This window comes from Octopus bimaculoides, chromosome 2 (genome assembly GCF_001194135.2).
Source record: "Octopus bimaculoides isolate UCB-OBI-ISO-001 chromosome 2, ASM119413v2, whole genome shotgun sequence".
Taxonomy (NCBI): Eukaryota; Metazoa; Mollusca; class Cephalopoda; order Octopoda; family Octopodidae; genus Octopus; species Octopus bimaculoides.
This window is the reverse complement of record NC_068982.1, coordinates 123,297,534-123,312,028: the sequence shown is the minus strand read 5'-3', so window position 1 is coordinate 123,312,028 and position 14,495 is coordinate 123,297,534. Positions and strand designations below refer to the sequence as shown.

The window sequence follows — 14,495 nt, the reverse complement described above, 5'->3', positions numbered from 1 at the left end:
CCTTTCATTAACATTTCTATTCTCTCTCGGTCTCATCTTCTTGACGGCGTGTAGACAGCAGGTCGGTTTTATTGTCTCGTTTATGTATTAAGCAAGAACTAATTAAAAAGAAATAATGAAAAATCTTTAATAGAAATTTAAAAAAACTTGAACACCGTCGTGTCTTGAATAACACACACACACACACACACACACACACACACACACAGACTGAGACACAAACAAAATTGTTTTTGTCAAAAGAGCACAATGCTGATGGAGTCAACTTTATGAAATCTGAATGCTTGCTTTTATGGTTTCTTTTCCTATATAGTTTTTCCTGTTTATCGGTTTCTTTGCTAAATTTGTCTTCTGATAAAGGCATAATGTGTCTGAGAGAAAAGTAAACGAGAAAAAGAGAGAAAGCTGGAGTGTTCCTGAGGCGCGCGCGTGTGTGTGCGCGCGTATGCGTGCGTATGTGTGTGTCTGCGCGCGCGCGCGTCTGTGTGTGCGCGTGTGTGCGTGTGCGTCTGTGTGTGCGCGTGTGCTTGTGTGTGTGTGTGTGTGTGTGCTAGAGTGAAGAGTCATGAAATGTGAGTGAAACAGAGAAAAAAATAGATACAATAACCATGTGAAGGAAATGAGTGAAAATCTCTTCCATTCGATTTCAAAATTAGTGGAAAGAAGAGTAAATGAAAAAGACTCTTCTCTTGCTCCCCCTCTCTCTCTCCCCTTAGCCTTCTCCTCTTCTTTCCCTCGCCTTCTCTCTCCCTCTCACCCTCTCTCCAATGACACATGTGCTCTTCTCCAGACTATCTGCTCCATCCTTCCTTTCCTCCTCTCTGGACGTTTTCCTCTTTCCGATGAAGAGCCATACTCGAAACGTCATTTCCACACCTATTTTTCAAAAAATTTCACCAAGCATCAATCTAATTATATTCAATGTGTACGTCTAATTGACTTTTGTTTGGTTTTCCTGTTTTTTAATCGTTTATTTGCACACACACATGCACGCACACACATACACACACGCGCGCGCGCGCACACACACACACACACACATATATGTATATATATATATATATATATATATATATATATATATATATACATATACATAATTCATTATTAATTAATAAATTTATAAATTTATGAATTTGCCTTCTTGGCTTTAACGCTTGCTGGCCACTCATATTATTGTTATTGTTAATAATAATAATAATAATATCTTTATATATATATATATATATATATATATGTATGTATATATAAATTCGATTTTGACAGTGGAACTCGAAGTTGATAAATCAATAAATAATAGCGTGTGAATACTGGGGAAAAAAACTCTTTGGGTCGGAAAAGTCGAGGCTGACTGTGGGATTCGAACCACAGCAGTCTTCGACTTTTCTATCGAATATTTATACGCTATTGTTTATAGATTTATCAAAGTCGTGAGCTGGTAGAATTGTTACCGCACCGGGCAAAATTTCGTCCGTTTTTACGTTCTGAGTTCATATTCTTACGAAGTCGACTTCGCCTTTCATCCTTTCGAGGTCAATGAAATAAGTACCAGTTACACACTGGCATCGATGTAATCGACTTTGCCCCTCCCCTCAAACTTCAGGCTTTCTGCCTATAATAGAAAGGGTTATTTATAGATTTGTGTACTTCGAGATCCACCGTTAAAATCGAATTATCACACACACACAAACGATGGTTGTTTCGAAAGTAAGGCAAATGTGCCCACAACGTCTTTATTAATTGACATATCGCGTTCGAATTGCACATGTTGGCAGAGCAACTCTTCTCCTCTGCAAAGGTACTACTCAACATAGTCTCCATAACAAGCGATGCATTTGCGCCATCGTTGAACTCAAGTCTTGAATCCTCTAAGAAAAAATTCAGATGTGGACTTTTGCACACACTTTTTCACAGTCCGTTTTCACCCCGTCTGTGTCACCAAATCGCTGTCCCCGAAGACTCACCTTCATTGAGCAAAAACAGGTGTAAGTCGGAGGTTGCCAGATCCTGGTTGTACGATGGAGAAAATCACAAACCCGCCTAATTTGGCGAATGGCTGCTTTGTTGACAAAAATGTGTGTAGTGGTTCATTGTTATCGTGAATGTGGATCGCTTTCAGATTCTTGTTTTGGTCTCTTTCTTCTAATGGCTTTTCTAAGCTTCTTTTAGTATCTCAATGTACCGCTCGCTGTTCACCAGGGCCGGCTCAAGGTACTAGCAATTCGGGAGGTCGCCTGGGGCTCCATGTGCTAGGGGGCACCAAGGAGAGCGGGACAAAAACAAGGAAATTTCCACGACCGCCAGAATTCAGCTCGCCCGGGGCACCAACAACCCTAGGACCAACCCTGCTGTTCACGGTACAGTCACAACCCAGAAAATCAAAGAGAATGACACCCTTGTCATTCCCAAATAGCAGTCACCATAGCTTCCATCACCAATCGCTGCGTGGTTTGTCTTCAATGCTGATTTTCTCTTCTTTAAGCTTCATCCATCTGTGCACATTGCTCTTGTCAATGGAATCCTCTCCGTAAATTATTTGTTGCCTCCTGTGGATGTCGTACAGCCTGCAACCCTCCTTCGTCAATAACTCAACGACGGCGCGTTGCTCTTACTTGAAACCCATTATTTTCCCAGTAGCATAGCTAGGTGGGGAGGGAACGGTCCATTCCTGACGATGCTTTTATGGGAGCGGCACTTGTGGGTCTACCGTATAAGCTTGTATAGGCTTGAGGTGGGGGGCGTGAGAGTGACAAACTCAAGGGCTTTCCTGGGCGGTACACGCTCTAACTACGCCATTCGTATTTCTCTGCAATGAAGTAGACCAAGAAGACTTATGGGAAAGGAAGAGTTACTCTACCAGCAATGTGCTATTTGAACGACGTGTGGCAGTTAAAATGTCATGCTTACTTTTGCATTACTTTCGGTGGAACCTTTGTGTGTAAATTTGGGTGAGTGAGTGGGCATGTGTGCAGGTGCGGGCGTATGTGTAATCCTTTTGTCTTCCACTTGTTTCAGTCATTGAACTGCTGTCATGCTGGAGCACCGTCTTTAAGGGTTTAGTTGAACATATCGACTCCGGTACTTACTCTGGCCGTTTTTGCTGAGCAACGAAGTAATGGTGGCGTAATCGAATCAACACCGGTTGTCAGGAGGTGTAGGGGTACAAATACAAGTACAAAGTATTCTTCTCTCTCTCTCTCTCTCACACACACACAAACACACACATATATACACATACATGTACACATACACACGCACACGCACACATACACACAAACAAATATACATATATATATATATATATATATATATATATATATATATATATGTATGTATATATATATATATATATATATATATATATATGTCCTTATATATTTAATATTCAATATTTCATTTATTCAATAAGACATGCAATACTTCATTTCCTTTTACTATATATACTATATATTCCATATTCTATATCCCACATTAATTTTATAAGAATATAAATAAAACATAAAAAACAGACAGAGTTGGAATTCTTTTGAATAATGTATATATATACACGTGAAGGCGCATGGCTCAGTGGTTAGAACGTGTTGTGTTCTTGAGCAAGACACTTTATCTCACGTTGCTCCAGTTCACTCAGATGTAGAAATGAGTTGGATAACACTGGTGGCGTGGAGAGGAAAGGCCGGTATGCATGGGTGACTGCTGGTCTTCCATAAACAACCTTGCCCGGACTTGTGCCAGGGAGAGTAACTTTCTAGGTACAATCCCGTGGTCAGTCATGACCACGAGATATATATACACACACACACGTATATACACATATATACAGCATACACACACACACACACACGTATATACACATATATACAGCACACACACACACACACACACACACACACACACACACACACATACATACACACGAATGGCGTCCACACAGTTTCCGTCGAACAAATTCTTTCCTAAAGCATTAGTTGGCCCGGGTCTAGTGTAGAAAATAGTTGCCTAATGTGCCGGGTGGTGGGACTGAAACTCGAAACCACGTAGTTACAGACCGAGCTTCTTAACCACACAATCATGCAATAACAAAAGGAAGAAAAAAAAAAAGAAAAATAGGAATAAAAAAGTGTGCAAGCGACAAAGACTACAAAGCAAAAAGAGAAAGATAGAGAAAGCGAATGACAGAGAAGAAAGGGAGAAAGAACATAGCTGAAGCAACAGTGAACTACACGAATTTAATAGGGGAGAGCTAGGTACTACTTTCTAATATTTCAGGGAAGAGTAGAAAGGAATATTTTAGGCTATAATCATATTTCTCAAACTGTCAGCATTATTGTTATGTATGAAAATAGATTAATTATGGAAAAAAAAGAGAAAGAAAATCAGCCATTTTGGGTTTCTTATAATTTCCTTGAATAAGCAGCACACCGCCTGCATTTTTCTGGCTTTCTTTTTACAGATAACAACTGCAGCTTTAGAAGTGTGTGTGTGTACGCACGCGCGTATATATATATATATATATATATATATATATATATGTATGTATATATGTATATGTATATGTGTGTGTGTGTGTGTGTGTGTGTGTGTGCGCGCACATATATATATGTATATACATGTATATATATATGTATATGTATATATGTATATATATATGTGTGTGTATATATATACATACACACACATACACATACATAAATACACGTACATACATGCATATAGACATACATATATACATACATACATACATATCTGCAGTTTCGTCAACGACTATTGTCAGTGTTATTTAGACTTAGGCCTTATCTGACTAAACCTCCCTGTGAGACTTCATTATTACAACATACGCAATAAACCACAGCGGTGTTAGTTCCTGGTGATAAATTTGATATCGAGCTAACGTCAACAATAACATCAACCACAATAACAAAAAAAATAATAACTGTGAAACCAGTCATTGTAGTAGTGGTAATAATACCAGTTGTGTTCTCAGATATATTCCGGTTCAAATCCATCACTATTAACTATGACAAACTTGCTTTCTTGGTGATAAATTAAATATTGCGTCGTATCAAATCTTCTGTATTGATCTTCTCTCTCTTTCTTTCTCTCTCTCTCTCTCTCTCTCTCTCTCTCTCTCCTCTCTATATGTTGAAAGCCAATTAAACTGCAGTGTTTGTCTTGAGAAAGTATCTCTTATTGCCGTATCGTGTTAAAAACACAGAAAACCATTAGTAGCAGTGAAGATTACCCAACATTGGTGGTGAAATTGCGAGATGTAGATTTCTTCTTGATAGCTTCATCATTAAGAAATATCCACCTCAAACAACCATCGGCTGTTAGCTGATACACACATACATACATACATACATACATGCATACATACATACATGTATACATACATACATACATACATACATACATACATAACATACATACATACGTTCGTACGTACATATGTATGCATGATTTTTCTTTGAGTTTTATTGAAGAATCTTCTTAAGAGAGTTTAAGTCGGTCGCTAACAAAGCGACAAGACATTTTGAGTTAAGAGAGTTCCAGATGTTTGTAAATAAATGGTTGAGTTTGGTGTGTTGGTTGAATTGCCAATGCATACACCCAAGTGTGTGCATATATTCATGTATGTATGTATGTATGTATTATGTATGTATGTATGCTTTATGTTTATCATTGTTCAGTTTTATTTCAAGATTTCTTGCCAATAGAGAAAGAGCCGCTCTCTAACTTAGATCCAAGGTTCCTTCATTGGAATTGCAACACCAACATCAGGGTATTTTTGTTTGTATGTATGTATGTATGCATGTATGTATGTATGTATGCATGCATGTATGCATGCATGTATGTATGTATGTATGTGTGTATATGTGCAGATTTGTATGTTTTTTTAATGTATGTATTCTCATGCATATAGTCGCATATCTAAACATGCTCATTTATATTTAAATGATAAACTTCCGGAAAGTTTAACAGATTTTTACAGTTTCAGTGATGGATTGGACCTGTAGTCTTCGAATAAGCTTTCTCCTTTCTGGTTTTGAGAAACCTAATTTATCAAGATTTGTATTTAGGTAGTGTGTTACATATCCCAGGGCCCCAATAATTACAGGTATAAATGTGAACTTATAATCTGGATAGAGTAACTGCAGCTTTCTCAATGCTTTAGGTAGTGTATCAAACGGATGATGAAATGTTCGGGGGGATATTCTATTACCGTTGATAAGAGATCAGATGTAGCAGAAGTAACATTGACTGAGGAGCCACACAGTTAGCTCCCTGACTGAGGGGAATTGCGCGTTATCAAAACACATCGTCTGAAAGAAAGAGATATTCTCCGATGATGAAAAACACTAGCAATCAGACATTCACGTTCGAATCTGACAGAATACATTAAGAATGAATAGATCTGTTATTCTGCAAGAATGATCTTCATTGTATATTGCCAGTCTTCAACAAGATCTCTGGTATTTTAGTAGCCGTTCCCACTAGATCATGTTTTGCTGAGAGAATGTAAGCCAGTTTGTCTGTTGGCAAGATTGCTAACAAAATAATTTATATTTTTGTTGCTTACAGTTAGTGTCTCGGTTAAAGCCTGTCAGGATGGAAATAAAATTTCAGATGAAATCTCAAATGATACTTTATCTAAGATGTTTCTCATTAGAACACCTGAAATAAGTGAGATATTATGATTAATATTATAAAGCGATATGGCATATAGTATTATTTCCTAGACACCAACGTATGCTAATCTAAATTTCGATATCAAAATTAGATTTCATATCCTCTCTAGCATATGTAATAATATTGGCAACAGAATATAGGTTCCTCAGATCGACATGTGATGATTACATATTTCGTGATTATTGTTTAAACGCAGGTTAACCCTGATCGAGCAGATCTATCGTCAACAACATACAAGCTGTGACCATCGCATCTTTACTTTCACTGTCCACCTGTATCCATGAACAAATTTTTCAATGTCTTCGTCGTCTTTTAAGATGGTCGAGAGAGATTTAAGGAAGATTTAGTTATCAATTAATTTCTAAAATGTGCTGGCAATATTTATGAGAGAATTACCTAAAATCACATGGAATACTTAACTGGGAATGGTTGAAAGGTTGGTAAGCATCCACGACATACCTGTTTGTTCTCACTGCATGGTATTTTCGGAAACTGTCTTTTGCTATACCCTCGGTTCGACCCAATCAACTTCAGTAAAACTTGTTAGCTGGAAACTGCACGCTAGCCTCCATGTATGAGTGTGTACACGCCCCCCCCACACACACACGCACACATCTATGCATATATATATAGAGAGAGAGAGAAGGAGAGAGTGGTACAGTCCAAAAGGATCTTGGTACAGGCAGTTAGTTAATATCAAGCATATACACGGTTATATAGATGTCCTAAAGCAGATAATACTTGATCAACAACGTTTATTCATCAACGTGTGTTACATACTTCGTCTCATATCGAATTTAATGGAAATTTCGATCAGAAGACTGCAATTATACAACGCATGGTTTAGCAATGAAAATGACAAATTATGCAATTATAAATTGATAGTTGTAGGAAATGGAGAAGGTAAATACGTACAAAGCACGACATACGTTTCCAAGAAAAGTTGAACAGGTGTTACGTAACTTTAAGGTGTAACATATTGAGCTGGACTTTTTTTCTGGTAGCTTTACAAGTGATTGTCGCAATGAACTTGTAAACTGTAGGTAAAATACTTGAAGTAAAGTCAAGCTAAATATATGTGTTAACCTTTAAGTTATATAGCTTATGTTCAGCTTATTTTTGGAAATATATGTAGGGATTTACCGTCCCCATTTCCTACACCTATACATATACATACACACACACACACACACACACACACACACACACACACACACACACACACACACACACACACACACATATATATATATATATATATATATATATAAGATGTGGCAGAATCAGTTTGCTGAAGAAAAATGCTTTGATACTTAATTCTATCTTATTAACTTTCATTTTTACGCAAATTAGCTTTGCTTTTCGTCCTTTGCAAAATCGATCAAACAAGTATCAGGTTAAATACTAGGGTTGTTACAAACGACTAAAGACACTCAGTGATCGTGACTGAGCCTGGCCGACGCCAAAAACTGAAGTAAAAAAAAGAATTTTAAAAGAACGTGATTCCTAACATAGTCACAAGGCTGATCTTTATTAGCAGTAGAAGCATTAGACAGATGGTATAATACAAAAATGTATCAAGGACTAAAGATATTCATTTAGCAAAGGTTGTCGATGTTGTTGTTATTGTCGCCGTCGTTTAGCCTCATCTTTGATCCAACAAATCTTATGATCAAATATATTTTTTTTACAAGATATGGTGTATCAACGATTACATTATTCAATGAATCATTGCTTCTTTTAAAAAAAGTGGGCAAAGATTTTAATCCAGGTGAAATTGGAAACTATAAAGTACCTCTCTAGAGGGATGACTGGTGAAAAACGCAAGAGCATTAGGTGAGATGCCTTGCATTGTATGTCCCGGTTCTCTACGTTCTGAGTACAAATTCTGCTGTGGCCTTCTTGTGTGGAAAGCTTAATCTTTTGTCCTGTTTAATCCCACTAATTAGTACTTAGTTCCCTTTAGTGAAGTTCACTCTGTTACAAACAATCAGGTTAGGTCTCCGGTTTGAGGATACCTTTCTCCTTTCCTCCCACCAATCTCGAAATCCAAGAAAGGGTTACATGTGTTGCTTTTCTTTCTGACTAAATGGTAAAAAAAAAATACCACCTGCAATCGCTGACTATAATATGGTAAATCCTATAACCTTTATGGATCCTGGAGACACTGAGTAATTCATTAGTAAGGTTAACTGTTAGGCAACGAAATATTTGTCATTTCAGTTCTATTCTTACTTAGTAGCCATAGCCTTGGATAAATATAGTAACAGAATAAAGTACTAAGCATTAAAAAGTACTGGGGTCGATTCGTTCGACTAAAATTCTTCAAGGTGGTACCCAGCATGGTTGCAGTCTAATGACTGAAACAAGCAAAAGATATATCTATATATATATACACACGAGGGCGGCGAGCTAAAAAGTTCCTGGCTTTGTCTTAAAGAAAATATAGGAGGATCAATTAATTATGATTTTATTGAACATATTTCCCTCTGAGATTCACACACTTATTGCTGTGGACATTCAGTTTTTCTAAGTCCTGTAAAAGAACTCGAAAGGTTGAGCCTCCAACCAGACATTTCACGATACCTTTAAAGCCATGAACTTTTCAGTATTCCCTCATAAATACATATGTATGTATGTATGTATATATGAATATCTACATTTACAAAATTATCAACACGTTTCCTAAATACTTACCAGAATGTTGGGTTCCGAATCTGAAGTGTATTTAATAAAGGAATCGGTCATTCTATAAATATCGATTTCATGAAATAAGAACTCTTTCACTCAACAATATTGAATACATTCTATTCTGTCTGTAGGCGCATGGGACGTAGAACAGTTTTTTCCTTCCTTTTTCTGAGAAGGGAAAATCATTTCTGTAGGAATGTGAGACTGCATTACAGCGTTGGTTTTCCAGAAGCCTACCTATTCCTCTATTGCAGGTACCGTTTTAGATTGAAATATTGATTTCAAATTTTGACACAAAGCTAATAATTTCGGTGGCTGGGTAAGTCGATTACATTAACCCCACTGCTTAACTGGTATTTATTTTATCGACTCCGAAAGGATGAAAGACAAAGTTGACCGCGGCGGAATTTGAACTCAGAACGTAAAGACGTTCGAAATTCGCTAAGCATTTTGCCCGACGTACTAACGACTTCACCAGTTCACCACCACATTTTTTTTTATTGAAATATTGAAAACAGAAAATATTTTTGAAATTGCATACTATTAATTATTTTTGAATACTCTTGAGAATGACAAACAAGCAACTTGGTTCCTCAACCTCATAAAATGTCTAGCTTTGTACATAAATAATTATTCAATTTTTTAACAACAGCCACATAAAATATTGTCGTTACATTCTGTACATCTTGTTTTCTTTCTTTCTTTTTTTTTTAGATGGCTGCTAAATATAGTCTTGTTGGTGGTACATTAATCAATATCCTTATTCTGAGCTTTACAATTCAGCTTGTATTCGTCGGAGTTTCGGAAGGCAGACAAGGCTGCCCAGCCAATTCAGTGAAAGAAGTCATATGTTCGTCGTGTTTCAAGCTGCCAAAAACTTTGCAACCACTTGTATCAAAGTGTTGCATCCAGCCTCAAGCGCTCATGCTTTGTGAAAAATGTCTGAGAGACAACGATCATTGTCAAGGGGAAGTGATGGAGCTCTTGAAGCTCTACATACGAAGTGGTAATGTTGTACTTAATCGAAACGACGGCTTAGCTGTCTCACCAGAGAGTGCGTTTGCCAATCGTTACCGATACATGTTATTGAAGAAAGACTACGAGCCTACAACATCAACAATGTCGGCAGATTACGAAAGGTCTTTACTGCCGGAATTTCTAAGACAGTATAAAGCATTCCAGTTAGAAAGGCGATTAGACAAGTTGGTCTCAAAAAGAGAAGCTGAACAAATGGTTGCGGCTCCAGCTGTTGATGAAAGGAAACGATCGGGAAGAGTATTCACGAGCAGATTTCGAAATCGTTACAGTGGTTATTTGTCTCCAACAGTAACAAGATTGGAACCATCTGGAAAAATTCATTTGTCAGATCTTGAAAAATAGATGTTACTACACTTTGAAATCTACCATCTTAAAGTCTAAAATGGTTTCTCATTCGTCAAGATATTTCAAACTCACAATTGTTTCAAACAAATTAAGATGTGCTCTCTCTCTCTCTCTCTCTCTGTATATATATATATATATATATATATATGTATATATATAGTCTAAAGATAGCTTAATGCTTCAGATTCATTCAGTCGTTTATTTATATTTATTATCTATTAATAATACTACCGACAGATTCTACGAATGGATTTATTCTTTCTCTTTCACGAGAAATTTGTCTTTACTTATAACATCTATAACTTGATGATTACTTCTATTGCAACAGCTCATTCAGTAGACGACTATTATCAGTTAATTCAACATTCAGCTGGATTTACCAATGAAAAGATATTTATTATTTCGATAAAATAAATATCGGAATCTATTCAGTTAACTCTAGCCTTTCCCCATGATCAATAGACCCTCCATATAATGAGAAAAAATAATCAATATTTATTATGTTCATAATTTCCATCAAGAAACCACGAAACAGTGATTACTTTTTTGCTAAGTTGAATAACAGACGGAAATGGTTGACGAAAATGTCCTCTCAGCTACACATATGGACACACTGCATTACACTTAGTTAATTTAGTTAGAACACTTTTTAAAAACAGACAGTCATTGCCATCTTGATATAAACGGATTCTTTCTTTATCTTTTTCATATTCCGGTTCTAGTTGACTGTGTGCTGATTATTTATTTACAAATTTATGTATTTTCAAATGAAAATAACGATACGATCAATGGCCAAACAAATATAACTATAAGAATAAAACAATGGCATCATTATTTATCGTTTTTACTTACTTGTAATTTCAAATGAAATAAAGTATTCCAGTCTTAATGAACTGGATATTGTTTGTGATCCATGAATTTGCTTCTCGCCATCCACTCTATGGGCTACTCGGCGATGTACGTGCTGAAAACTGTATTCATTTCAATGTTTAATATTATTTGTTTCCAACAGTGATGTTCTCAATTTGTTTATGTCGAAGGAATATATGTATCAGCACATCTCCGGGAAATAGTGTGTAATGTTAAGACAGCAGGGTTGAACACGGCCAAGTGAAATGCTTTGTTTCGTCTGTATTTCACCTGAGTCTTTGTTACTGTTGCTGCTGCAGTTGCTGCCGCTTGTCACACGTAATGGAAAGAATGCAGATGAAAAAAAAACATCTATTTCTGATTATAACAGTTACGGGATTTCTAAAATTTAAAATAACGATGAGAGGTCCATCCCGTTGAAGTATCTGTTTAATTAACTAAGAGAAATTACCATCGTCTTTTGAACATCGCATTAAAAAAAAAATTACTCTTCTTAAAGGCCATACTAAAGATTTAAAGTCATAAATTATTTTGAACAGCACCAGAAATAGATGAGATTTCGATGTCACTATTGGTTGCTAAATAACTCGAGTGCCTTGATCTGCAACCATTGTAAATTGTTTTCATGAGAGTTTTATAATCATTAGAATTTGCAGAAGTGTTAGTTAAGATCTGTTTCAACTCCAACAATTTCAACAAGTTACCTTGTTTGCAACACCTCTGTTAGTGAGTTAGTGAATTGCGCTTCTGATCTTTTGATCATTCTTCTTTCTACTTTAATATACTCAAATTTTAAGACAGACAGGCCAAGTAATTAAATGGTAATGTTAGTGAGAGTAAAATTTAATGTTCTCACAGTGTTTATCAAATCGATTTTGAATTGGTTGTTTATCATTGACCTCTCCATTCCTCAGTTCTAAAAGGTTTATCCATTTGTAAATTTATTATATCAATTCTTAAATAGAAACCATTTTACTGGCGACTGAAAAGATTTTCATCTTACACGTTTGTGAAGTTGAACTTCACAAACGTGTAACATGTTAACATTTTATAGGAATTTAACATATCCACTCAATAGACTTCTTTCAAGCATTAAAAACAAATCAAACACCTTAAATTTAGTGCCATATTACAGAATCTTCAATATGGAAAATCAATTTGATGGGTTTTTTTTCATATCCAAAGTAGCTTCTAACATCTAATTAAAATTTTACATGAAACCTTCTGACGAGGTAAAAATTATACGATGAAATATATTTGAAGATTCACAATTTCTTTCACGATAGAGTTGTTGCTGAAGGTGGGCAGTGGATAGACATTTTTCTTCAATCGAAATCACCTTAGCAAGATCCATAAAGCACTTCTAGGCAAAAGTCTTGGGGAAAATGGGTGAGTGCCATTAATACATACTTCAGATAACAAATAAATAACACCAAAATTATCAGCAGGAAATAAAAGAACGTGTAAAAGAATTAATAGTAATATAATGCAATTCATAAGATGCTAATAATGGAGCCAATAAAATAAAATTCAATGAGACAGTAATAAAAAGAGATAGGCATGAAGAAGCCAAAGATTAAGTGGCCGAAGGCAAATGATGCAGCTAGCTATAAGAAATTCGACGACGAGGTAGTAAGAATGACCACCAAATTCAAAGGTGACGACGAACAAAAGCTCGAGAACTTGGTTAACATAATTTATCGGGAAGGAGAGAAACGATATGGACTTGAAGCAACAGGGAATGGAGAATCATCGGCAAAGGGCGGACCATCGAGGAGAGAAATACGGATCGCAAAGATACGAAAAGAGAAGAAACATCTCAGGACCAGATGGAGGGATGCAAAGGGGGTGGAAAGAGAAGATCCAAAACAACTACACGAAGAGATAAAAAAGCGGCATCGAGACCAACTTAGGAAGGAAGAAGGAAGAACAGAAAAAAAGAAGAGAGAAAAGAACTATTGTAGTTTTGTAAACAACCTGTATCAATATGCTAAACGTTTCTTTACTGAAAGTAAGAGCGGAAGAAGAGCTCGAACACAATCTTAAAGAGACAAACGGCGACGCTGATAAAAATAAAGTACTTCCAGAAATGCTCAGGCTGAAGAAACCACCTGAGCCAAGAGTGCCATTCGATTTGAGTGACATCAGACGGAAAGAAATGGATGAGTTCATTAGAAAAGCAAGAGCAAAAAGTTCACCAGGGAATGATGGAGTTGGCTACAAGGTTTATTGGTATTTCCCAAAATTGGGTTTACGACTATTTGTATTGATAAGAGAAATGTGGAAGAAGAAAGACGTAGCATAACGATGGTGTATAACTGAATGTATCTATTTACCTAAAGAGAGAGGGGCAAAAAACACTAGGGTATTTCAGACCCATTTTACTGCTAAATATCGATGGGAAGATCATGTATGGAATTATTGCCAGGCGAATCATAATATTCGTATGGCATAACAGATATGTTAGTGAAGCAATCCAGAAGGCAGGGATCCCTGGATACATAGAACATACATTTGCCATCTGGAAAGCTATCATCAACTAAAGAAAAACCTGTACATTGTATGGCTAGATCTTGCCAACGCATATGGATCTATTCCACACGCACAGATTCAAGCAGCTATGGACTTCTTTTGGATTCCAGATGTTCAACGAATGCTGGTGTGTTACTGCGATAAATTGAGGAAAGTTCACAACGGAGTGACAACGGCGAGAAGTAGGTATTGCAGCTGGATGCACGATATCAATCATCTTATTTGTGCTAATCATGGAGATGTTACTAAGATCAACAAACTGTGAGAAATCTGTTACAAGGAATTTTATGGACGACATTACTGTATTGTCAGAAAGTAGAAAAGCAGCA

The 14,495-nt window shown here is 36.4% G+C and overlaps 1 protein-coding gene across 1 annotated transcript in view; it reads left to right on the top strand.

Moving 5' to 3' along the window:
- The window catches only part of LOC106871087 (uncharacterized), a 37,032-nt gene extending 25,350 nt beyond the window's left edge, over positions 1–11,682 (top strand). Inside the window, exon 2 of the mRNA XM_014917377.2 lies at positions 10,096–11,682. Coding sequence (XP_014772863.1) covers positions 10,096–10,761 — 666 coding nt within the window. The 3' untranslated portion in view covers positions 10,762–11,682. The remainder of the gene's footprint in view (positions 1–10,095) is intronic.
- The last annotated feature ends 2,813 nt before the right edge of the window (positions 11,683–14,495 follow it).